This window comes from Protopterus annectens, chromosome 2.part2, assembly GCF_019279795.1.
Source record: "Protopterus annectens isolate FY-2018-M chromosome 2.part2, PAN1.0, whole genome shotgun sequence".
Taxonomy (NCBI): domain Eukaryota; kingdom Metazoa; phylum Chordata; order Ceratodontiformes; family Protopteridae; genus Protopterus; species Protopterus annectens.
Genome location: NC_056730.1, coordinates 438,606,528 through 438,632,422, shown reverse-complemented (window position 1 = coordinate 438,632,422; position 25,895 = coordinate 438,606,528). Strand labels below are relative to the sequence as shown.

General features: G+C 44.1%; 1 protein-coding gene across 1 annotated transcript in view; it reads left to right on the top strand.

The window, feature by feature from the left end:
- Positions 1–25,895, top strand: part of UTP15 (UTP15 small subunit processome component) — a 1,055,146-nt gene that overhangs the window by 276,977 nt on the left and 752,274 nt on the right. The window contains exon 5 of the mRNA XM_044063945.1: positions 22,651–22,829. Within this exon, the coding sequence (XP_043919880.1) occupies positions 22,651–22,829 (179 nt within the window). The remainder of the gene's footprint in view (positions 1–22,650; positions 22,830–25,895) is intronic.

Below are 25,895 nucleotides of genomic sequence, written 5' to 3'. Positions count from 1 at the left end.
ATTCAAAATATTCACCCTTCAGCAACGTCTTCCTATGATGGCTAAAGATCCCTGGTTAGCCACCCTAGACCTAAAAGAACCCTATCTGCACATCCCTATAAAGGACTCATGCAGGAAATACCTATGCTTCAGGGCAGGATCTATGCATTATCAGTTCTCTGCACTTCCCTTTGGCTTATCTGTCTGCAATAAGCAATGCTTAGCTCCAGCCATTGCTTATTGCAGACAGAGAAAAATTCAAATTTACCCATACTTCGATGATTGCTTGTTTCAGGCAGACAGGAACAGCTGTTGCAGCACCTGACCTTTGTAAATAACGTTCTATCCTCCCTGGGGTACACTATCAACGAAAATAAATCAAAAGATTGTATTTCTAGGAGCAAGCTTGGGCACAGCATCCCAAATGGCATTCCTTACTCCAGAAAAACAAGCATATCTGACGGGCTGGGTTTTGCTCAAATGGCCACCAGAACCCAGCTATCTGCAAGGAAAATCCTGCCGGCCCTAGGGTTCATGGTCTCTTGCTTCCTACTAATTCATATTCCAGACTGCATATGAGGAAACTTCAGTGGTACTTAAGTCTTTGGTGTCAACATTCTCGGAACCTGGAAACCGTCATACCTCTCATACCTTGTCTAAGGAGAGTTTCTTTGGTGGGCAGCAGCATGCAACCACAAGGGACTTCCTTTTTCTCAACCCCACACCGCCCAGACCCTAACCACAGACGCATCAGACTATGCCTGGGGTGCACACCTGGACGACAAGTGCATTCAGGGCCACTGGAGCCCATGTCAAACTCATCTGCACATCAACCAAAAAGAGATGCAAGCTGTTCAGCATGCGCTGACAGCTTTCAGGTCCCTACTCTCACCAGGACCTCTGCTAATAAAAACAGACAACACCACAGTTATGTGGTGCATCAACAAGCAGGGAGGAACCCACTCTGTAGGCTAACCATGGCCCTGTGGAACATGGCCTTGGACATGCAGATTCATCTGCAAGCTCAGTTCCTGCCAGGCCAACAAAACTCTCTGGCAGACTACTTAAGCAGAAATCTTATAGACCCACATGAGTGGAAATTAGACCCCCGCACCATCAGTATTGTAATCCAAAAATGGTGGACCCCAGAGGTGGACCTCTTTGCCTCCCCCTGCAATCACCAGCTCAGCAAATTCTGCACCAGGACACCTCACAGCGGGGCCAGGAAGGTGGATGCCTTAGCCTTGCAGTGGGATAACCTCTCAACCTGTGCATTCCCCCCTCTGCCTCTTCTCTCCAGAATATTACTCAAGATAAGACAGGGCAGACCAAGGACAATCCTGATTGCCCTGGGCTGGCCACACCAGCACTGGTACCCACTATTGCGCAGCCTGTCACTGGTGCTGCCCTGGCACCTACCCCAGATCCCAACCCTCCTCACTCAGTAGGGGGGACAGATCTTACATCCACTGCTGCAAACCATGAATCTTGCAGCCTGGTTTATTCCTTAAATTTGTCCCCTGTGACCAGGCTAAGCAAGCAGGTGCTGGACGTCATTCTTGAAGCCAGAAGCCCCAGTACAAGGAAATCCTATGGTGATAAGTGGAAAAGGTACTGCTCCTGGAGAAGACACAGCTGTGCCCTCCTTACCTCTAATCCTGGATTACATAGCAGACTTACTCCACAGAGGCCTGTTCTTCTCTATTAAGATCCATGCCTGTGCCATTTCGGCTCATTACAACACTGAGCCACCTCTCTTCTCTCACCCTCTTATCAAACTGTTCCTGAGAGGGGCAATCAACTTAAGGCCACCATGGAGAGCACCCACTCCTCCTTGGGACCTTAACTTTGTACTGGAAAAGCTCACGCTACCCCACTTTGAGCCTGCGGCGTCAGCAGAGTTAAAATTCCTCTCGGAAAACAGCCTTATTTCTGGCCATCACTTCAGCTAGAAGAGTGTCTGAGCTACAAGCACTTATGGCTGTGGGAACCCTTCATTATTTTCCATGCTGACAGGGTTTCCCTCAGGGCTATCCCTTCCTTTATGCCTAAAGTGGTGTCCAGTGTGGCTCTCAACCAATCTATCCTTTTGCCAATATTCTTCACTAATCCTGAAAATAAAGGGGAAAGGATCCTGCACTCCTTGGACCTGCACAAACAGCTCAGATCCTACCTTGATAGGACTAAGACCCTTCAGGAAATCTGATCTGTTACTAGTCAGCTTTGTAGCAGGGGCAGAGGGCAAGGCCATTTTAAAACAAACCATTTCCAAATGGATAGCACACTGCATCATTTTCTGCTACAAGCACCATGGGAATCCAACCCCTCAGGGGGTCAGAACACATTCAACTAGGGCAACGTCTACCTCTACAGCATTCCTCAGGGGAGTCCCTACCAGAGACATCCTGGAAGCTTCTACCTGGAGTTCTGTGCACACCTTCACCAAGCATTACCACCTTGCCTATCTTTTCCAAATCCAGGGCGGGTTTTGCAACAACAGTCCTGCAGGGCATACTAGCCAGCCCCAACTCTTCTTGACTGCCTCCACCCTTTCTTCAGCTTTGGGAATCAACTCAAGTGTGATGACTGCAACAGTGAAACACAAAGAACATAGTACAGTTGTGTACACTTATCATAAATGTAGATGTTCAAGTGTCACTGTTGCAGTCCTGGATGTCCTTCAAGGATGCATCTGCAGTCCTTACAAATGGGTTGTCCTGTCGTCAGGCAGCCCTTCGGTCGGCCAGATTCCAAAGTCTGGGTCTGGCCTCGGCTGATGTCGCACTTCACCCGACGTCATAGCTGCAGTTATTCGGGTATAAAGGTATCAGCCGACGCCATTTTCCTCAGTCTTTCTTGCCGCGTGGTGCCCGAAGCAGAAGCTGTTCGCAAGTGCCGGTCGGTCAGAACCAGAGATTACTACTACCAAAGACTTCTAAAAAGCTAAGTACCCCATTGGGGACTCTTTCTTGCCTCAGCCGATGTCGGAAAAAGTGAATAACTGTTTAACTTGTGGGAAACAAATACCTCATAAAGATTTCCACTCTTACTGCTTACTTTGTCTAGGCCCAGACCACGACGTAGCAGCTTGTCTAGCCTGTGCTTCTTTCAACCGACGGATGCTTAGACGTCTGTCGGAATTTGCTGAGGAGTTTTTCGGCTCCGCTTTTGCTTACATTATGCCGTCGGATACTCCGACTACGCAAATATATAAAAAGCGCAAGGAAAAGGACCGACACTCGGTTCTTCCTTCGGCCGAAAGCTTACCTCCTACCGAGGCCTCATCCAGCATGGTTGAATCTGCAACTGAAATCCCACCCGCTCTTGCAGGTTCTCAGGATTTATCTGATACTATCCCTTTGGATATTTCTACCCCTGCACGTGGAGCTGCTAGGCCACCTGCAACCATGTCGATTAAGGCCTTTGCCAGGGCTAAAGCAGCAAAATCTACCAAAACTGTGCCTGCTAAGACCCCCTCTCACAGGCCTAGCTCTAGTTCACAAATGCTTAGTCTAGCAGAGGATCTCATTTCTTTGATCCGGGGATCCCAACCACACCCAGACAGGGCCTCTCACCCACCTCCAGAGAAGAGGCCTAGAGTAGAGCCCCCTGAGCCAGTTTCTTCAGATGACTCCTCTGATGAATCAGATAATTCTAACCCTCCAGAGGGCCCTTTTTCTCCTTATGAAGACTCTGATGCTGAAGAGTCCATTCCTTCTGCCTCTCCGCCTGAGGAATTTTCCTTTGGGGAAACCTTGCATGCTATGAGGGAACAATTTCAATGGCAGGGCCAGGATTTTTCAGACTCTAGGAAAAGGCTTAGAACCTTTTTGCATTTGCCACAGCATAGGCCTTTAGCCATTCCTCCAGTACTTACTGATGTGGATGATGCATTTAATGATGCTTGTACTGCTCCTGATTCTCTTCCTCTGGCCCCTGCTAAGCCCGATAGGTACTACAGGGTTCCGGACACATATTATCATTTGTATAAGGCTCCTTTTGCAGATCCCGAAACTATCTCCCAGGGACCTAAGGCTGTAGCAGCTACCTCTGCCAAAAACCCCCTCCCCTCTGAAAGGGAATCTAGGGCCTTAGAGAGATGGGGTAAAAAAGTTTACACTTCTGCTACTCTTTCAGCTAGGGCCTTGAACTGTCAATTCCACATGATTCAGTATCAAGAATTTATGTTAGACCAGATGTCCTTCATGGATGCATCTGCAGTCATAACAACTGGGTTGTCCTGTCGTCAGGCAGCCCTTCAGTCGGCCGGATTCCAAAGTCCGGGTCCGGCTTCGGCTGATGTCGCACTTCACCCAACGTCATCTCTGTTGGTCTTCGGGTATAAAGGCATCAGCCGACGCCATTTTCCTCAGTCTTTCTTGCCGCTCAAGCAGAAGCTGTTCGCAAGTGCCGGTCGGTCGGATCCAGAGATTACTTCTACCGAATACTACCAAGACTTCTAAAGCTAAGTACCCGTTGGGGACTCTTTCTTGCCTCAGCCGATGTCAGAAAAAGTTAATAATTGTTTAACCTGTGGGAAACAAATACCTCATAAGGATTTCCACTCTTACTGTCTGCCTTGTTTAGGCCCAGCCCATGACGTAGCAGCCTGTTCGCCTGTGCTTCTTTCAACCGATAACGCTTAGGCGTCGGTTGGAGTTTGCTGAACAGTTTTTCGGTTCTGATTTTGCGTATATTATGCCGTCGGATCCTCCGACTACCCAAACTGCTAAAAAACGCAAAGATAAAGACCGACATCATGATCCGCGGTTTCGCCGAAACCATGGTTAAGCAAACGCGATGAGTGTCTCTGTTTCGCCGAAACCGAGAAAACTGATCAAAATACAGCAGAATCTATCACTACCACTGAGGCCCCTGCTACTTCTCTTGAATCGGCCTCAGAAATTTTATCCACTACGGTGGTTGCCACTGACTTCTCAGACACCATTCCCTTGGATGTGTCTACCCCAGCACGTGGTGCTGCTAGGCCTCCAGCAGCCATGTCCATTAAGGCCTTTGCCAGGGCCAAAGCAGCCAAAACTACTAGAACAGTGCCTGCTAAACCCCTACAACCCGGCCCTCTTCTAGTTCACAAATGCTTACTCTGGCAGAAGATTTAATTTCATTAATTAGGGATCTCAATCTCACCCAGACAGGGCCTCTCAGCCCCAGAGAAGAGACCTAGGGCAGAGCCCCGAGCCTGTGTCCTCTGATGATTCTGCTGATGAATCAGACATAACAGACCAGCCAGAGGCTCCTTTCTCCAATTTTGAAGACTCAGATGCTGAAGAATCCATTCCAGCTGCCTCCCCACCAGAAGAATTTTCCTTTGGGGAAACCTTACATGCCATGCGAGAGCAGTTCCAATGGCAGCAGCAGGATTTCTCAGACTCCAGGAAAAGACTTAGAACCTTTCTGCACCTTCCACAACACAGGCCCTTAGCTATACCTCCTGTGCTCTCTGTAGTGGATGATGCCTTCAATGATGTCTGCTCTGCACCAGATTCTTTACCTCCAGCCCCTGCCAAACCAGACAGATTTTACAGGGTACCAGACACTCATCACCACCTTTACAAGGCCCCACTTGCAGACCCCGAAACTATATCCCAGGGTCCCAAGGCAGTAGCCGCGACCACAGCTAAAAACCCTATTCCTTCTGAAAGGGAAGCCAGGTCTTTAGACAGATGGGGCAAAAAGGTTTACACTTCAGCTACTCTCTCAGCTAGAGCTTTAAACTGTCAGTTTCACATGATACAATACCAAGAGTTTATGCTTGATCAGTTAACAAAAAAGCTATCCTCTGATGAATCAATTGATAAGAAATATGTATTAGAAATGGTAAATAACATACAACAGGTTAGTAACCATTCCTTAAAATGTGGCTATGATGCACTGGAGGCTTCATTTAGATCAGCCATGACTGGCACAGTGATAAGAAGGCATGCATGGCTAAAGGAACAAGCTTTACCGGATCATGTTAAAGCTAAGTTATTAGATGCTCCTATGGATAAGACCAGCTTGTTTGGTACACCTGCCCAGCAGGTAATGAAGAAAATGGAAGAAAAAGCAAAATCTGTTCAAACGGTTAAAGATTTCTTGCAGGTCCAACCCCCAAGGTTTAGCAGGAACTGGCCTGCCAAAAATTGGTCCTTTCCTGACTCCACAAGATCCCAAAGGGGCAGGAACAGACGTTCCAGAGGCAGAAACCAATCCAGAGGAGGTGCCTACAGAGGACGACAGTGGCAAGGCAACAACAGAGGCACAGACACAACCACTGCCACTACAACAACACAGCCACAGTGACTTAACTCTAAATCCGCCTACCAGGGAACAAATAGCAGCTCCATTAGGCGGCAAATTAACCTTATTTTCAAAGGACTGGCACTATATCACAAAAGACAAGTGGATTTTACAAACCATAGATCAAGGTTACCGGTTCCACTTCCACACTTTACCAGTCAAAAGAGGAATGCCAAATCTACCTCCAAATCAAAAAACAGAGGCTCTACAACAGATAATGCAGTTAGCAAACATGAGAGCTGTGGAAAGAGTGCCAACAACAGAACAAGGAAAGGGATTCTACTCAAGACTATTCCTAGTTCCAAGAAAGGAAAAAGTTGGAGACCTATTCTCGACCTGTCCACCTTAAATACATACATCATTGTCCCAAAATTCAAAATGCTGACCCTACAGCAACTTCTTCCCATGCTGGGCAAGGAGTGTTGGCTGGTAACTCTAGATCTCAAGGAGGCATACCTGCACGCCCACATTCGACCAATCTGCAGAAGATACCTCACATTTCTTGCAGGATCAGAGCATTATCAATTCTCAGCATTGCCCTTTGGCTTATCTACTGCCCAGAGTATTCACAAAATGCCTGGCATCAGTAATCGCCCACTGCAGACTACAGGAATTCAAATTTACCCATACCTGGACGACTGCCTGCTACAAGGGACAACAAAAGCAAGCTGACAACAGATTTACAAAGGGTCATTTACTTGCTACAAGCACTGGGATACACAGTCAATTTACAAAAATCAAGGCTGATCCCATCCCAGACAAGGACATTCTTGGGCAGAATTGGACACAGTAAAACAAATGGCTTTCCTAACTGCAGAAAACAAAGAGAACTCCTCTTTACTTCTTGGCACTAACAAAACAGAACAAGTTAACAGCAAGAAAAGTACTGCAGGCCTTGGGCTTCATGGCATCATGCATAATCTTGGTTCCACTTGCCAGACTACATATGAGAAAACTACAGTGGTTCCTAAAGAATTTATGGTCCCAACACAGGCACAGCCTAGAAACAGAAATTCCACTAATTCCATGCTTAAAACAGGAGTTCCTATGGTGGGCTCAAGCATGCCAGTCAAACCCAGGGCTACCCTTTCGCAGATGTCAAGCAAGCCAGACCATCACAACAGACGCTTCAGACCTAGGATGGGGGCCCACATGCTGGACAAATGCGTGCAAGGATTGTGGACGCAGGATCAACTTCACCTGCACATCAACCTAAAAGAAATGCTGGCAGTAAAACTGGCAATCCAAAACTTCAGACCATTTCTCAAAGAGGGCCAGTTGATGATAAGGACAGACAACACCACAGTCATGTGGTACATCAACAAACAGGGAGGCACTCATTCATACCCCCTATGCAGAATGACTTTGGAGCTGTGGAACCTGGCACTCAGCTACAACATCCAGTTACAGGCAATATTTGTACCGGGAAAAGGAAATACTCTAGCAGACATATTAAGCAGAACCACATCGGATGCCCACGAATGGATGCTACACCCGGACATCTTCAAGACCATCTCAAAGAAATGGGGAATGCCTCAGATAGATCTATTTGCTTCCCCTCTCAATCACCAGCTCAAAAAGTTCTGCACAAGGACATTCCACCCACTAGCATGGAAAGTGGATTCGCTCTCCTTCAGTTGGAAAGGCCTAACAGCATATGCATTCCCACCTCTTCCCTTGATACACAAGGTATTACTAAAAATCAAGGAAGAACGTCCAAGGATAATCCTAATAGCTCCAAACTGGCCAAGACAACACTGCTGAGGAGCATGTCTCAGAACAATATGTGGCCAATACCCCTGATGCCTTTGATGTTAACTCAGAACAACTACAGCATCATGCATCCAAACCTAAAAACGTTGCAACTGACTGCATGGAACATCACATAGCAGCAGCTAATCCAGAACTTTCCCAAAGAGTTAAAGACATTATTCTTGAAGCCCGCAGACCTTCAACTAGAAGGAACTATGCAGGAAAATGGAAAAGGTTTGTCATTTGGAGTACTGAAAGAGGAAAAGATGTGCCAAACATAGATATGCCTAACATTCTGGAGTATCTGGCAGAACTTCTACATTCAGGCCTGTCCTACTCCTCCATCAAGATACATGCATCAGCTATATCAGCAGAATACAGCTTTGATCCACCTGTTTTTTCACACCCATTACTCAGACAGTTCCTCAGAGGAATCAAGACTGTAAAACCTCCAAGGAAACCACCATTACCAGCTTGGGACTTGAACTTTGTGCTAGAAAAGTTGACACTATCACCCTTTGAGCCAGCAGCAACAGCAGACCTACAGCATCTATCGTGGAAAACCGCCTTCCTACTGGCAATAACCTCAGCCAGGAGGGTTTCTGAACTCAGGCCTAATGGCAGTACAACCCTTCCTAATCTTCCATCAAGATAGTGTCCATGAGGACTAATCCTACATTTATGCCTAAGGTGGTATCCAGAGTGTCTTTAAACCAGGCAATCCACCTACCTACCTTCTTTCCCAACCCACAAAACAGAGGGGAAAGAATACTGCATACCTTGGATGTACATAGACAGCTACGCTACTACCTGGACAGAACAAAAAGTAGCAGAAAAACTGATCAGCTTTTCGTAGCCTATGCAACAGGAAGGGAAGGAAAAGCTATTTCCAAACAGACAATCTCCAAATGGATAGGAAATTGCCTACGATTCTGTTACTCCTTCCATGGAAAACCAATTCCACAGAACATAAGACCTCATTCTACAAGGGCAACAGCCACTACCACAGCCTTTTTACGAGGAGTGGCAACCAAAGACATTATTGAGGCGGCTACTTGGACCTCCGTGCATACATTTGCCAAGCATTATAATTTGCCTCTATATTCCAGATCCCGAGCAGGGTTTGCCACTGCTGTACTGCAAGGGATCCTAAACACACCATAATCTAGTTTCTTCCTCCTCCCCTAGTTGGCTATGGTATTCTACCCAGTTGTTATGACTGCAGATGCATCCATGAAGGACATAGTACAGTTTTGTACCTACCATAAATGTAGATGTCGCAACTGGATAGCATCTGCAGTCAGGATTACCCTCCCTCCTTCCCTCTGTGGTACTCCTAGGGTGTTTACCCTCCTAATAGCTAGCTGGTGGGGGGAGTCTTTTATGGTGTATTTGTTGTATATATGTACATACATGCTTATTTTTTGTGTTTACCACTATCTTTTTGGAAACATTGGCATTTATCCAAAATTTTTAGCCTACAAGAGGGCTACTGGCATCTGGGGCAAGAAACACTGAGGAAAATGGCGTCGGCTGATGCCTTTATACCCGAAGACCAACAGAGATGACGGGTGAAGTGCGACATCAGCCGAAGCCGGACCCGGACTTTGGAATCCGGCCGACTGAAGGGCTGCCTGACGACAGGACAACCCAGTTGTTATGACTGCAGATGCTATCCAGTTCGGACATCTACATTTATGGTAGGTACAAAACTGTACTTTAACTAAAAAACTGTCCTCGGATGAACCATTAGACAAAAAATCTGTTCAGGAAATGGTACACAACATTCAGCAGGTCAGTAATCATTCCTTAAAATGCGGCTATGATGCACTGGAGGCTTCCTTTAGATCAGCCATGACTGGTACAGTGATCAGAAGACATGCATGGTTAAAAGAGCAGTCATTACCAGACCATGTTAAATCAAAGCTCCTAGATGCTCCCATGGATAAGCTCAATTTGTTTGGCTCCCCTGCACAGCAGGTGCTGAAGAAGGTGGAAGAGAAAGCTAAATCTGTCCAGACAGTCAAGGATTTCTTGCAGGTCCAACCTCCAAGGTTTAGCAGGAATTGGCCTTCCAAGAATTGGTCCTTTCCAGACACCTCCAGAGCTCAGAGAGGCAGGAATAGGCGCTCAAGAGGCAGGGGTCAATCCAGAGGTGCCTACAGGGGACGTCAGTGGCAGGCTAACAACCAGCAAGGTACAGCCACAGATCCAGCCACCACCACTTCCACAGGACAATCACAGTGACTTGGCTCTGGCACCGCCTACCAGGGAACAACTACAAGCACCCTTAGGCGGGAAGCTAGCCTTATTTTCAGTAAACTGGCATTACATCACAGGAGACAAATGGATTTTACATACAATAGACCAAGGTTACAGGTTTCACTTCCATACTCTACCAAGGAAGAGAGGAATGCCAAACCTACCTCCAAATCAGAAGACAGAAGCTCTAAAACAAATAACTCACTTACTAAGGATGAGAGTTGTAGAAAAGGTACCATCTATGGAACAAGGGCAAGGATTTTACTCCAGACTCTTCCTGGTACCAAGAAAAGAAAACCAATGGAGACCTATTCTCGACCTGTCCGCTTTAAACACATACCTCATTGTTCCAAGATTCAAAATGCTGACCCTACAGCAACTTCTTCCCATGCTGGGCAAGGAGTCTTGGCTGGTAACTCTAGATCTCAAGGAGGCATACCTGCACGTCCCCATACGACCAAATTGCAGAAGATACCTCAGATTTCTTGCAGGATCAGAGCATTATCAATTTTCAGCATTGCCCTTTGGCTTATCTACTGCGCCCAGAGTATTCACGAAATGCCTGGCATCAGTAATTGCTCATTGCAGGCTTCAGGGAATTCAAATCTACCCTTACCTGGACGACTGCCTGTTACAAGCGGACAACAAAAACAAATTAACAAAAGACTTGAAAAGGGTCATTCATCTACTGCAAGCCCTGGGATACACAGTCAATATAAAAAAGTCAAGGCTGATACCATCCCAAAGGATAACCTTCTTGGGTGCAGAGCTGGACACATCAAAACAAATGGCATTCCTAACAGTAGAAAACAGGAACAACTCCTCTCTACTTCATGGCATTAACAAAGCAGAACCAGCTAACAGCAAGAAAAGTCCTGCAAGCCCTGGGTTACATGGCATCCTGCATAATATTGATTCCACATGCCAGACTACATATGAGAAAGTTACAGTGGTACCTAAGGAATTTATGGTCTCAGCACAAGCACAGCCTAGAAACCCAAATTCCAATAATTCCATGCCTGAAGCAAGAATTCCAATGGTGGGGTCAGACCTGTCAATCAAACAAAGGACTGCCCTTCCACAGCACTCAACCAAGCCAGACCATCACAACGGACGCCTCAGACCTCGGTTGGGGGGCGCACATGCTGGACAAGTGCATACAAGGCTTATGGACTCAAGACCAGCTGCACCTACACATAAACCAAAAGGAAATGCTGGCAGTAAAACTGGCAATTCAGACATTCAGACCATTTCTTCGACAGGGTCAACTGTTGATATGGATGGACAACACCACAGTTATGTGGTACATCAACAAACAGGGAGGCACGCATTCATACCCTCTATGCCGGATGGCAATGGACCTCTGGAATGTGGCCCTGAGCTTCAACATTCAGTTACAAGCAATTTTTGTGCCAGGAAAAGAAAATATACTAGCAGACATCCTAAGCAGAACTACCACGGATGCCCATGAATGGATGCTGCATCCGGACATCTTCAAAACCATTACAGGGAAATGGGGACTACCAGAAATAGACTTATTTGCATCCCCACACAATCACCAACTGAAAAAATTCTGCACGAGGACGTACCACCCACTTGCTTAGAAAGTGGACTCCCTATCTTTCAGTTGGAAAAACCTGACAGCATAGGCATTCCCACCTCTTCCTTTGATGCACAAGGTGCTATTGAAGATCAAAGAAGACCGTCCAAGGATCATCCTGATAGCTCCAGACTGGCCAAGGCAACATTGGTACCCATTACTGAGGAGCATGTCTCGGGAACAAATATGGCCTCTGCCCCTAGTTCCCTTACTGTTAACACAGAACAACTTCAAAACCCTGCATCCAAACCTGAAAACACTGCAGCTGACTGCCTGGAACATTGCATAAGACCAAATAACCCAGATTTATCTCAAAGGGTTAAAGACATTATCTTGGAGGCTCGCAGACCCTCAACAAGAAAAAATTATTCAGCAAAATGGAAAAGGTATCTCATTTGGAGTACTGCAAAAGGAGAAAATGTGTCACTGGTAAACATAGCTAACATCCTGGAATACTTGGCAGAGCTCTTCCACAATGGCCTGTCCTATTCTTCCATTAATATTCATGCATCAGCTATTTCAGCAGAATACAACTTGGACCCTCCAGTCTTCTCACATCCTCTGCTCAGGCAGTTTCTGAGAGGAATTAAAAATGTAAAACCACCTAGAAAGCCACCATTGCCAGCATGGGACTTGAACTTTGTGCTAGAAAAGTTGACACTCCCTCCTTTCGAGCCAGCAGCAACAGCAGAATTACAGTACTTATCATGGAAAACTGCTTTCCTGCTTGCAATCACTTCAGCAAGAAGGGTTTCTGAACTACAGGCATTAATGGCAGTACAGCCCTTCCTGATCTTCCATCAAGATAGTGTCCATGAGAACTAATCCTACTTTTATGCCAAAGGTGGTCTCCAGGGTATCTTTAAACCAGGCTATCCACCTGCCTACATTCTTCCCCAACCCACAGAACAGGGGAGAAAGACTGTTGCATACCTTGGATGTACATAGACAATTACGTTACTACCTGGACAGGACCAAGAGCAATAGAAAAACTGACCAGCTACTGGTAGCATATGCAACAAGAATGGAAGGAAAAGCAATTTCAAAACAGACAATCTCTAAGTGGATAGGAAATTGCATTAGATTTTGTTACTCTTACCATGGGAAGAAAACTCCAGAAAACATCCGACCTCACTCTACAAGGGCTACAGCCACTACCACAGCTTTTTTACGAGGAGTGGCTACCAAAGACATTTTAGAGGCTGCTACTTGGAGCTCCGTGCATACATTTGCCAAGCATTATAATTTACCCTTGTACTCCAGATCCCGAGCAGGTTTTGCCACTGCTGTTTTGCAAGGGATCTTAACTACACCATAATCCTATTACTCCTCCTCCCCCAGTTTGGCTATGGTATTCTACCCATTTGTAAGGACTGCAGATGCATCCTTGAAGGACATAGTACAGTTTTGTACCTACCATAAATGTAGATGTCCGATAGGCATGCATCTGCAGTCAGGATTACCCTCCCTCCTTCCACTCTGAGGTACTCCTAGGGTATTTACCCATCTTCTAGCTAGCTGGGGGAATCTATTATGGTGTATTTGTTTGTATATATGTATATACATGTTTATTTTTATTTGCTCTCTCTTATTTGGAAACTTTTGCAATTATCCAAATTTAGTCTTCCTAGAGGGCACCTGGCATCTGGGGCAAGAAACACTGAGGAAAATGGCGTCGGCTGATACCTTTATACCCGAATAACTGCAGCTATGACGTCGGGTGAAGTGCGACATCAGCCGAGGCCAGACCCAGACTTTGGAATCCGGCCGACCGAAGGGCTGCCTGACGACAGGACAACCCATTTGTAAGGACTGCAGATGCATGCCTATCGGACATCTACATTTATGGTAGGTACAAAACTGTACTTTTCCCTCCCTCCAGCCCCCTTATCCCTCTCTACTCTACTCTATATGCCTATTACTCACCCTTTTCAGAGGTATTGGTATTTACGTTTTACTGGTGGTGTGTTCCCCACCATAACTTAGCTCCCTATTTGGGGGGCTCCTGACATTTGGGGCAAGAAAAACTGATGTAATGGCATCGGCTGCCTGTTTTTATATCTCTGAAGGCCTGACACAAGTCCTGGAGTGACAACAACTGATGGAGAAATACTAAGTCTCTGGTTTTCTGGCCGACTGAGGGCTACCTGCAGGCAGATAACCCAAGTGTGATGAATGCAACAGGGAATACACTTAAGCATCTACATTTATGGTAATTGTACACAGCTATACTTTCCTGCAAGCCCTGGGATACGTGGCATCTTGCATCCTTCTCATTCGTCTGACCAGGCTTCACATGAGAAAACTTCAGTGGTATTTAAAGAAGCTTTGGTGCCAGCACTCTCAGTCCCTAGAGACCTCTCTCACTCTGATCCCATGTTTAAGGGCCGACTTTCTCTGGTGGGCAGAGACCTGTGCCAGGAACACGAGTCTTCTCTTCATCCTCCGCCCTTCCAGCCAGACCATCACCACCGATGCCTCAGACATTGCTTGGGGCGCTCACCTAGCAGGTAGGTGCACCCAAGGTCTTTGCGATGCCCAGCAACTTCACTTGCACATCAATCAGAAAAAAATGATGGCAGTACAAAAGGCTGTGACCTCTTTCAAACCCCATCTCAGGCCAGGGGTTCTTCTTATAAAAACAGACAACACCACAGTAATGTGGTATATCAGCAAACGGGGGGCAACCCAATCTTACCCTCTGTGCAGGTTAACCATGAGCCTCTGGCTTACAGCCACCTCCATGGGTCTACACCTAATCGCCCAATACCTACCAGGAGTCAGCAACACCCTGACAGACCACCTAAGCAGAAACTTACTGGACCCCCACGAATGGTAGCTCCACAGGGAAATCTCTGCAAATCACTCCAGAGTGGGGGACTCTGGAAGTGGATCTCTTTGCCTCGCACCTCAACCAACAGCTGCAAAGGTTCTGTACCAGGGAGTATCACCCCCTAGTGTGGAAGGTGGATGCCTTGACCTTCTCCTGGAACTCCCTCTTTGTGTACGCATTTCCTCCTCTGCCCCTTATTCCCAAGGTACTGATCAAAATAAGGGAAGAGAGACCAAAGGCCATCCTCATTGCTCCAGATTGGCGCAGACAGCATTGGTACCCCTTACTACGCAATCTGACCTTACAGCCTCCCAAGCAGCTTCCCCTGATCTCAGACCTCTTGACCCAGATGAGGGGGAAGATACTGTACCCAGACTTATAGACTCTCAGTCTTTCAGCATGGCTTATACCTTAAAAGCTAACAAGGAGTGCCTGTTAAGCCAACAGGTCTTAGACATCACAGAGGCCAGAAGGCCCAGCACCAGAAAATCATACGCAGGGAAATGGACAATATTCTGCTCCTGGAACCAGTCCGAAGGGGCCAGTATGTCCCATCCTTCTATCCCTCGTACTTTGGATTACCTAGCAGAGTTTCTCAGTAGTGGCCTCTGTTTCTCCTCTATTAAAATCCATGCATCAGCCGTTTCTGCCCATTATGATTCAGACCCACCACTCTTCTCTCATCCTTTGATTAAGCAATTCCTCAGAGGGGCTTCTAATTATCAGACCTCCCAGAAGGTCCCCCACACCTCCCTGGGAAATGAATTATGTTCTACAAAAACAAACCTTACCTCCTTTCGAACCTGCTGCTACTACAGAATTAAAATGCCTCTCGTGGAAAATGGCCTTCCTACTAGCTATCACCTCTGCGAGAAAAGTATCAGAACTTCAGGCTCTCATGGCTTTTGAGCCCTTCATCATTTTCCATGCAGACAGGGTCTCCCTGAGGACTAACCCCTCCTTTATGCCTAAGTAGGTATCTGATGTGACCCTCAACCAGGCCATACACCTATCCACCTTCTTTCCCAACCCTCAAAACAAGGGGGAAAGAATTCTAAACTCACTAGATGTGCACAGACAACTCAGATGCTATCTGGACCATACTACACCAGTCAGAAAAACAGACCAACTACTTGTCAGCTTTGCCCCTGGGGCAGAGAGGAAGCCCATTTCCAAACCATTTCCAAGTGGATATCCCATTGTATCCATTTCTGCTACAGACTACATGCGACCCCCCCCCAAGTCTATCTGTACCCATTCCACTTGCACAGCATTCCTCAGAGAAGTCCCCACCAGGGACATCTTGGAAGCTGCCACCTGGACCTCTGTCCATACCTTTACAACGCACTACCACCTACCTCTTCTTTCTAAGTCTAGTGCAGGGTTTGCCTCTGCAGTTCTGCAGGGCCTGCTGGCCCATGCCTAGGACTCCAACCTATCCTTCCATCCCTCTCCTTAGCTTTGGGAATCCTCCCACAGTGATGATTGCAGCAGTGAAACACTAAGAACATAGTACAGTTGTGTACACTTAACATAAATTTAGATGTTCGAGTGTATTCTCTGTTGCAGCCCTGGTTTCCCTAGGGGGACATGAGCTTTCCATGGTGGCTTTTAGCCACCAAGACCACTTGTCCTTATTTCTTTGTGCTTCTGATGGGTTAGGGCAAAAAAAAACTGATGTAATGACGTCGGCTGCCTTGCTTTATAGCACTGACAACCTGATGTCAGACTACAGGCGATGGCAGCCGATGCAAAAAAAATTGTCTCCAGTATTCAGGCCAGCCAAGGGCTACCACAGCAGGGATATAACCCACAGGTGATGACTGCAACAGTGACTACACCTGAACATCTACATTTATGTAAGTGTACACAACTGTACTTCCTATCATGCTATGATATAACCAGTGTTAGACTTTCTACACTATATACTTCTCATATGGCTGTGAGTGTTGGAGTATTACTGGAGAAATCATAGCTTTATAGCTAAATGGGCCTTAGTTGACATATTTTCTATAGCTGTTCCTTCAAGAATCAAGCCTTTTAATTTCATGGTTGTAGTCACCATCTGCAGATAACTTTAAACCTAGAAAAAGAAAATGCTTCACTGTCTCTACTTCCTTTCCATCTGTTTGCAAATAAGTCATTGGACTAGATGACATAATTCTGGGTTTTTGATGCTGAGCAAAAAGTCAGCTTTAGTGTTTTCTACTTTCAGTTCAGTAGGCTCTTAAACTCTTGCTTACTTTCAGACATCAGACTGGTATTATCTGCATCCCCTCCATTCATGCTCTACCCTTTTACCATATCTGAAGTTATTTCTTCCTACGGTTTTGATTCCAGCATGTAATTTTATTTTATTTATGTATTTATTTCATTTTGGTTCATAGGATGATACTAGTCTATTGGCCTGGAGGCCCTTATAAGCCTACCCAAGAATTTCACCCATGTTCCCTCAGTCAGCACCTGTTTTCTCTGTCCAGCAGGGACACAGGTAGGATCCCAGGGGTATATTTTCTGTTTCCCATCCATTCGTCCAGGTTCCTCTTAAAGAGTGCTAGAGAGGTACTCTGCTTGACATGTAGAGGGAGTGTATTCAGTCTTTAGGGCACAAATCTATCCCTCCAACAAATTCTGTTAATGTCACAGACCAGGTTAAGGCCTTGCATGCTGGTTGCGCGAGTGGTGTTTGTCTCATGGATATGCAGCAACTCCATCAGGGTTACTGGGTTAGTCCCTGTAGGCCATTAGCTACTTTTCAGGGGATACTTGAGGTGGTATTCCTATAGACTAAGGGAAATGTGTCTGGTGCACTGGGGACCTTCCCCCCAGAAAAGAATTAACTACATATACATGTTATGAGTATGAATGCACACCTATTGTAAAGAGGTTTAAATAATCAGATGGAATTAAAGCAGTTTCTACTCTGTACGTTAAATGCTGTTGGATCTTTTGTATCCACCTGAACTACCACCAACTCAAGTGGCTGGGGCCACAGTTTAGAGTCTCATCCAAAGGAAGGTGCACTCAAGAGTGCAACACTCCCCCATGTGCTGCACTTCAGTTTCAGTACTAGAAAGAATAATCAGCCACTTAGTGTGGGGACAGAACCCACAGTCTCCTGCACCAAAGGTGTGAGGGGATACCTGCTGATCTATTGAGACTGCTAAATCAGATGTGATTGATTGAGGATACACATTCTAAACTATGAGCACTTCATTGTGGAAGTCACGCAGTGGATGTGACATCTGCTACCACCTAGTCTTTTTTGAATTTAGAAATGTTAAAATTATGCCTTATGGTGAATTATCCTATAGCACAGATATGATCATGATGGCAAGAAAACACATTGCTTTGTTGTCCTGCTTGATGCTCCTTACATCTTGATAAGATCCTCTTAGAGGAAAGCGCCTGTCTGAATATATTGGTGGAACTTGAAATTGAACATTGCCATTCTGATAAGGTTTTCCTTAAAATATCACTTGTTAGAGACGTAGCTCTCAACTGTCCAGATTTTCATAAAATGTCCACGTTTTTGCCTCGTTCTTTTGGTCTGTTCCTCATAAAATGTGTGTTTTTCTCATAAACACTGAGGTGTGAAATTGCTAAATAATGACATAAATTGCAGCTTCAGACTTTATATCCTTCAGAAAAATGTATTCTTATACAAATCCTGCTCTAGCAACTTTCGAAGTTTATAAGAGCACTATTTAAAATTTGCCCCTATTTTTGGGCCTTAGATGTTGTCCACATTTCTAGTACTAAGAGGTTGATGGGTATAGGTAGGAAGCATCGCTCACATGGTCTGATGACTGCACTTAGGAGTATCCGTATATTTCTTTCATCAGGTGAGGCAGAGTCTGACTTCTGAATCTGGTACTGTCATCCCTGGGGGAAATGGTTGGCCTCACATGCATTGAACAAACAGTAGGATTTCCTTTCTGCTACAGCTTACCTGGTGGTCACAGTTCCCTCATAATGACCGGTAGGAGGATGGTTGCAGGTATTTCTTTGGGGTGTGGTAGGAGGTGAAGGATGGGAGAAGTTTGAACTGAACTTGTTGGCCAGCCAGTTTGCTATAGTTTTAGGATGGGTTTAACTGTTGCCATTCATAATTAACTTTGCACATTGCTGATCATTTCCCCTGAGTTTACTAACATAATTAAATAAAAAAGCCTTATGGTTCTTTCACCTGGGAGGCTATTTTTGCCCCATGGTTTGCTTTGGAAGATTTGACTGAATCTCTGATTTATTTGTTTAGACTGAGTATCTTTTGTCTGTTATTTCTTTGCTTTGGAGAGGATTTGTTTTCCTTGTAGCCTGTTTATGCTAGGGGTCCACCAGGGTGGATTATTTTTGCCAGTAATTATAGGTTTGATTCTGACAGGTACTGCCTCCTCTATGCAGGTATGAATGTGGCTATACATTGCTTTTGTGTACAGCACAGAGTAGGCCTCTTTATCATCTGGGTTGGGAAGGGCTTGGAAGTTTAATAAGCTGTCACTTAGTTTGAGATAATTGGCCTTAGCAAAGTTCTTAACATGTTTGGAGTTTGATGGGGGTTCTAGATTAGTTTTAATACTAAAGGAGATCATTTTGTGGTCAGATTTTGCCAGGGAGAAATTAATGCACATGAGAAAGTAATATCCCCCCATGTTCATGAGTATTAGGTCTATGATATTTATATCTCTAGTTGAGGTGCTATCTAGTTGCACCAGGGTGTTTGCATTGACAAAGTCCATTAACTTCTGAGCAAGTGAATTATGGGTCGTACAAGTCTCTCAGTTTATGGAGCAGTAGTTGAAGTCACCCATAAATATGGTATTAGGCTGAATGTTAAGAGATTCCAGTAGGTTTAGGTAGGAGGTGTTGTTTCCAGACTCGTATTAGGTAATTTTTAGCTACCAAGAATATGGTAGGGGGTTGCACTTGTGGTTAGTTGGGCATGGAGCACCTCAAGTGAGTCATGTTGTTGGACCAGTCTAGAGGTGTACTTGTCCTTTATGAGCACTGAGAGCCTCTCCCTTTGTTTTATCCTGAGCTGAAGGAGATCAAAATGTGTGAAAGTCATTGTAGCTTTGATAACCACCGTGCTGTCCATGGTTCTGTACCTACACATATGTTCTTTAGGGTGAGGAGTGCTTTCAGGGAGTGCAGTTTATTTCTTATGTTGGAGGGTATAACAACTTTGCATGGCCTAAAAAAGACACTGAGGATATATAAAGTTTTGCTAATATTCAGAAGGCAAGTAGTGACAAGCAAACTGTCTCTGACAAAGCATCGGGGGTTTGTTATTGGATCCCCTTGTTGTGACACCAGAAACTAAGCCAATTGTTGAAATCGATCATTTTTGCTAGTACTGTGGCATCATCATTGGTGAAGGTAGGATATTACACAAGGCTAGATTCAAAGCCGCCTGGGACATGTATTTAGAGAATTCCGTCGTGTGTCTCTCTCCATGTAGTCCAGTGAGGTAGATCTTAGGTCATTTATGGCCATGTGGACTATGACATGACATACTGGTACATGTGGTTTAAAGACCTAAGTGCATGCGTGATCTGGTGGATCCCAGCTGTAGACGGACAGCTCACTGTAATCTTGTTTAGCCTGGTAAGAGGGACATCATTATGTTTTAAATAGAATCCCCAATAACTAGAATGTTGTACTGTATGGTGTGTTGCCATATGGGCTTGAAAGCAGGGCTACTGTGATTTTCACAGTTACGTGTTGTGAGAGGTGCTGTCTTTTTTTGAGAGAGAAATGCTTTTAGGAGGTCTTAGAGGTTTGAGTAGATTACATGCAAGTAACTCTGCTTTGTGGGTGTGTGTGTTTGTTCCTTAGTATTGCTAGCGAGTGTTTTGGGTGTAACACTGAACCTGGTTTGCATTTTTTGTGTGTGCATGTGAGAGTTTTGCCTTTAATAACATTGCATATGTACATCTGAAACATACTGTGTTTGTTCTAAAAAATTAAGTGGTTAGTGAACATGAGGCAGTTGCTATACTGCCTCATGATACCTATATCCACCAAGCCAGAAACAGCTGGCTGTGAAGTGCCTATCCATTATATTCAATCCTTAGTAGATGGGAAGGAGTAGGGGGTACTCAGCTAAAGGTCTAAGTGAGAGTGTTTAGTAGTATGCTGAAGGATGACCTGCAATGGTGGTAGTATCTGTGCAAACCAGCAGCTCTTCAATCAGCTATGAGCAGTGGATGACCATGGTGAACATTTCCTATAGAGGATTTTAAACTGGAGAGGTTTGCATATGTACAAGGCATGGGTAGCTGCATCTGTGTGATGTGCAGATGAAAGGCTTTTATACCAGCAGGATGAAAGACTTTAACACAGTGAAGTCCTCAGGTCAATGAGATAAACACACAGTAAACCTTCCACCAGCAGTTCCCAAATTGGATAGGTTGAATCAACTCTGTGCTCCCAACAGAGTGCAGAATAAAACCCTCTTAATGTAAAACCGATGCTGAACTCAAGTGCAGCAACAAATGCTTTACAGCAAAAGGCAGAACTCCTGCAATATCAGGAATCATTGGAAATAAGTTCACAAACCCTGAGAATTGTTCTCAAATACAGAAAAATGTGTGCAAATGTAGGAAAGCGTCTACAAACACATAAAAACTTTGCAAAATTTAAAAATATTTTGGCAAAATCAGGAAAGCTTTGATAAACTCAGAACAGTTTTTGCAGTATCAGAAGAAGCTAGGAAATATCAAGATACTGTTAAAATGAGCAAAGAGCAGTATAGTAACAAACAGATGGCATTTCTTTAATAAGTGCAGGCTGAAAAACAGTGAAATTCAAACAAATCAATAAATGCAGCACATAACTGTTAAATAGCACCAAGATAGAGCAAGTGCACGAAAAAAAAAAAACATTTGCATCAACTTTGTAGGTCCACAGATGGATTTAGATGCAATCCACAGGGAAGCTCTGAATAAATGATATGACAACTCACAGGTTACTGTCCTCTTTCATTGCTTCCCTACAACTGTTTCTTTCAGGTTCCGTATTTTTTCCCAGATGCACTGTTTGCATTGGATTTCAGATGTCCTGTGTAGAACATTACTCAAGTGTTGCTAAGAATCCATCTTTTTTTATCTTTTCTTCGTAATCAAATGTAATGCATTGTTTTTTGTTAGCAGAAGAAAGCTCCTCCTAGACGTAACTGCAGTATGCTTTTCTAAACATGTTGAAAGGAAATAGCTCTCTCATATGTTGTGCTGGTAAGTCTCTTAAACAGGTAGGTTAAGGGAGACATCTAATGTCTGGAGTGGTGGCATGACAAGTAAGAGGCTAGAATGAGAAAAGTCTTGTACACTGCTTTAAAGAGTTTTATTCAACAGGTAGAGGAGCACAAAGAGTTTGATGCACACAGTGAAGAAGAAGTTTAAGAGGAGTGAGTGAGAAATAACTAGCACAGTTTAGGCGTGCACTTGTACTCTGAAGTCTGTTTTTGACAAGTGATACAGAGGTCAGTGTGGTCGTCGTGTTGTTTAGGGTAGCACAGATCACTATATGCATTTGCAGTCTTAGAATGTATACTTCTGGTGGGGTGTTATTGCCTTCTGCAGATTCCTTTTCTGTTGTCCATGGTTACTGGTTATAGATCAAAACGAGGTATTTGTGTTTATGCTTGCCTTTTGTATGCGTACCTGTTTTGTTAATTGTAAAATAAATCATTGCTCCATAGCTGATGTGTAAAATACTGGTATTTCTCACTCTATTGCTGTTACTATTTACAGCTTCTATATTTTGTTGTTATAACCATGTACTGGGGCAGTCTTAAGTAGTATTCTTTACTTGGTGAGTAGCATCTCAAAGTAAACTGTTAAATGAGTTGGTCTTAGATATTTTTGGTAGCTCTTATGCAGCAAAGAGAAATCACAGTATTGATTTTTTTTCCCCTCCACAGAGCTGTGCACGTGACACATTTTACTTCTGATAAATTTCGAATAATGTCAGGATCAGATGATTATACATCACGACTTTGGGATATTCCAAACTCAACTGAAATTCAGTCATACAAGGAGCACACAGATTATATCCGGTGTGGATGTACCAGTAATCTCAATACTGATATTTTTGTTACAGGTATGTATTTGTTATGACCAATGCACCTTTCACACGTGTCTGTAGATAGCGTGATGTGGCAACTAAGACCTTATTTTTATGTGGGAGCCGCTGAAGAGTGTTACTGGATGCACTGTTACAGACTACTGAAAGAATGGCACTGGCTGTTGACCTGTGGATTTATTTTTTGTTTGATTTCTTTATATATGTATTCATTTTTGTTAACTGGTGTAGAGCACTGATCCCATTGGGTCTTTTTCAAGCTCACCCCAGTTGTGCAATCTCAGTATAACAAAAAAAGCACTCTAGTTAGATAGTTTACAACATGAAATGAGGGTGGCCTAATGGTTAAGGTGTTTGCCTTACAAACACAAGGTGCATAGTTTGAGTCTCACAAGAGATAACTGGCTAGGCTTAAAATGGCTCGCAAGGGCAGTTAGCTTAGTACTAACCTATGAACCTAATCCACATTGCATGAGCTAGGTCGTTTAAGACAGGAGGGTTGATGTGCATGTAGATCCAGTAGTGCAAGGTCAAAAATATTTACAGAAATAAGTTCTGTTTACAGCTTCTAGAAGTGAGACTGGCAACACTTGATGCCCTGTATGAATGATACTACTACAGCATTAACAACGAGTATATGAATGCTTGAAGTTCAAGTTTTAGTTTTGAAAGAGGTTACTGGCAATACTTAGTATATCCCATTAACCATTTCTCTCACCTGAATGGTAATTTTTGTCAAATGTGCTGGTTATATAGTGTATTGTTGGTTAAGTGGTGAAAATGGTGAAGGGTGGATGGTGGATTGTGAAAGGTAAGTTTGGGATTGTTACGTTAATGCTGAAATTTTCAGCTATTGTTGAAAGTTTCAGCTGTGTGTCTGTGTGTCTGTCTGTGTGTCTGTTAGAGTCAACTGTAATGACTAGGTTACAGTTTCTGAGATGAACTGTCAGAAGTCCAGCCTTCAACTTCAGATGTTGAAGTTTTCAGCATTCAGTGTTCTGGTCTTCAGACCAACAACCAAAACCTCTGACTAAGTTTACAGATGACTGTAAACTAGGAGTTGCTGTCAAGTCCTCCTCTGACACCCAAGCCTTTCAGCAAGAACTTACACTTGTAAATACCTGATGTACAATAAATGGGGTCAGATTAAATACTAAAAAGTGCAATATTGTCATTTTTGGTAAACAGCCCTTCTCCAAGTGTATAAAGTAGCCAACACCCCCATTCCAAAATGAGAATGTTAAAGTTCTTGGAACCTAGGTTGTTAGTTCCCTTTCCTTTGATTGTAATGCAACAGCAGTAGTCAAAGTCATACTTAATATAGTTAATTCACAAAGAAATATTATCTAGATCTAAAAAGGTCATTGTTCTTTTATATTCAGCATTGGTTGATAGGCCACTTATTGAGTATGATGCCCCCTCTGGGATGTACCACACTAGTCCTGTCAAACAACTAGAAAGACCTCAGAGGCTTCTGACTAAGACTGCTGGTTTAAAACCTCAAAGCTACCAGAAAGGACCTGAAGCTCTGTCCCTTTATTCAGTATTTATAGCCTTCTAAGGGGAGCTGTATGTCTTGACTTTTGTGCCATTAGAGACCCAGTGGTTCTGGATCTTTTGCATCTCCACAACTCAAATAATCTCACAATTACCAGAACCAGGGATCCAGATTTCCATCAGCAAATAAGCAAAACCTGGAGAGAGAGGGTCATTACGCAGCACCTTCACTATCTCTGGAAAAGACCCCTGCTGCATATCCAGCAGAGTGTGATACAGTATCTTTGGATGACTGGATGTGTATTCACAAATTTACCCTCTGCTTGACTGAGCTAGCCCTCCTTGGTAAAAGCCAGGACAGTCTAAGGTAAGACATAAATGGTCTTAAGACTTGTATACCGTGTAATGCTTAAGATGCTTATGATTCCCCTGTTATAAGATTGCAGAAGGAAAGTTGCTTTCTTTTATGATTTTTTTCTGGGGGGGGGGGGGGGGGGGTTGGCTTTTGTCAGTTAGGCTTTCATTAAATGTGTGTTTCAAAATGCCGGCATTTGATATATTATTTGATGTTTGTGCGTTTGTTACTTAAAATAAATCTGTATGTATGCAAGTGTGTGTGCTTGTGTTTGTATATGGGTTTTGCTACTTTTGTCGAACAGTGCTTTGGTTGACATCTGTTTAGTTACAAAAGTAGCAGATCGGGCCTTCACTCTGAAGTGTCCAGATTTCAGCAGAATATCAAGATTTATGCCTTTTATTTTTGGTGTGTTCCTTTAGTTTTTAAGAGCAATATTTGAAAATTGTGCCTGTTTTAGGACTTAATGCTCTCATTATTTATGGCTTTACCCAAATTTCTTTCTCTAAGAGGTAGAAATGTATGGCTTGGATGATTCTCAATGAGGCAAATTTGCCATTATCCCGAGAATTGTGCAATCTCAGAGTTAGAGTATATATAATTAGTAGTGGGGGTGTGTGTGTGGGGGGGGTGCAGGGGGGCTTGCCCCTGCAAAAAAAGTTTTCTTTTGTTTAAAAGTTTTTGCATGCATAATTGTATGTCAGCGTGCATGATGTCTGTTTGGTGTCAAAATTATGCACATCGACAATAGTGCCTTATGAGGAAGTCAAATTATATGTATATTTCTGTGTATGCCTAATGTATATAGTTTAGAATGAGGGAAGGGGAGATGATACATACCAGGATCTCCCCTTTTAACCCATTTTAAAAGGAGTTGGGGTGTTGTCAACTGTTGCCACCGCTCTCAACGCACAGTTACTGTCCTACGTTCTTCAGCAGGTATGTCTGCTTGTCACAGGTCTTCTCTCATGCAATCCATTTCTGTTTTGTCTGGGTATCCTCATTTCCTCTTGCTGTTTCTTGTCTCTCCTTTATCTGCTTTACTGAATCTCCTCCTGGTTTTCTGCATGTGTGATCAAACCATTATAATCTCTTCTGTTAACGTTTTCCACAACTGGGATTACTTTGGATTCCTCTGTCTTTATTTCATTACCTCCAGTGTACATCTTACAACACATCTCAAACACATCCTGTCACCTCAAACTTCTTTAGCTGCTTGACTTTCACTGCCT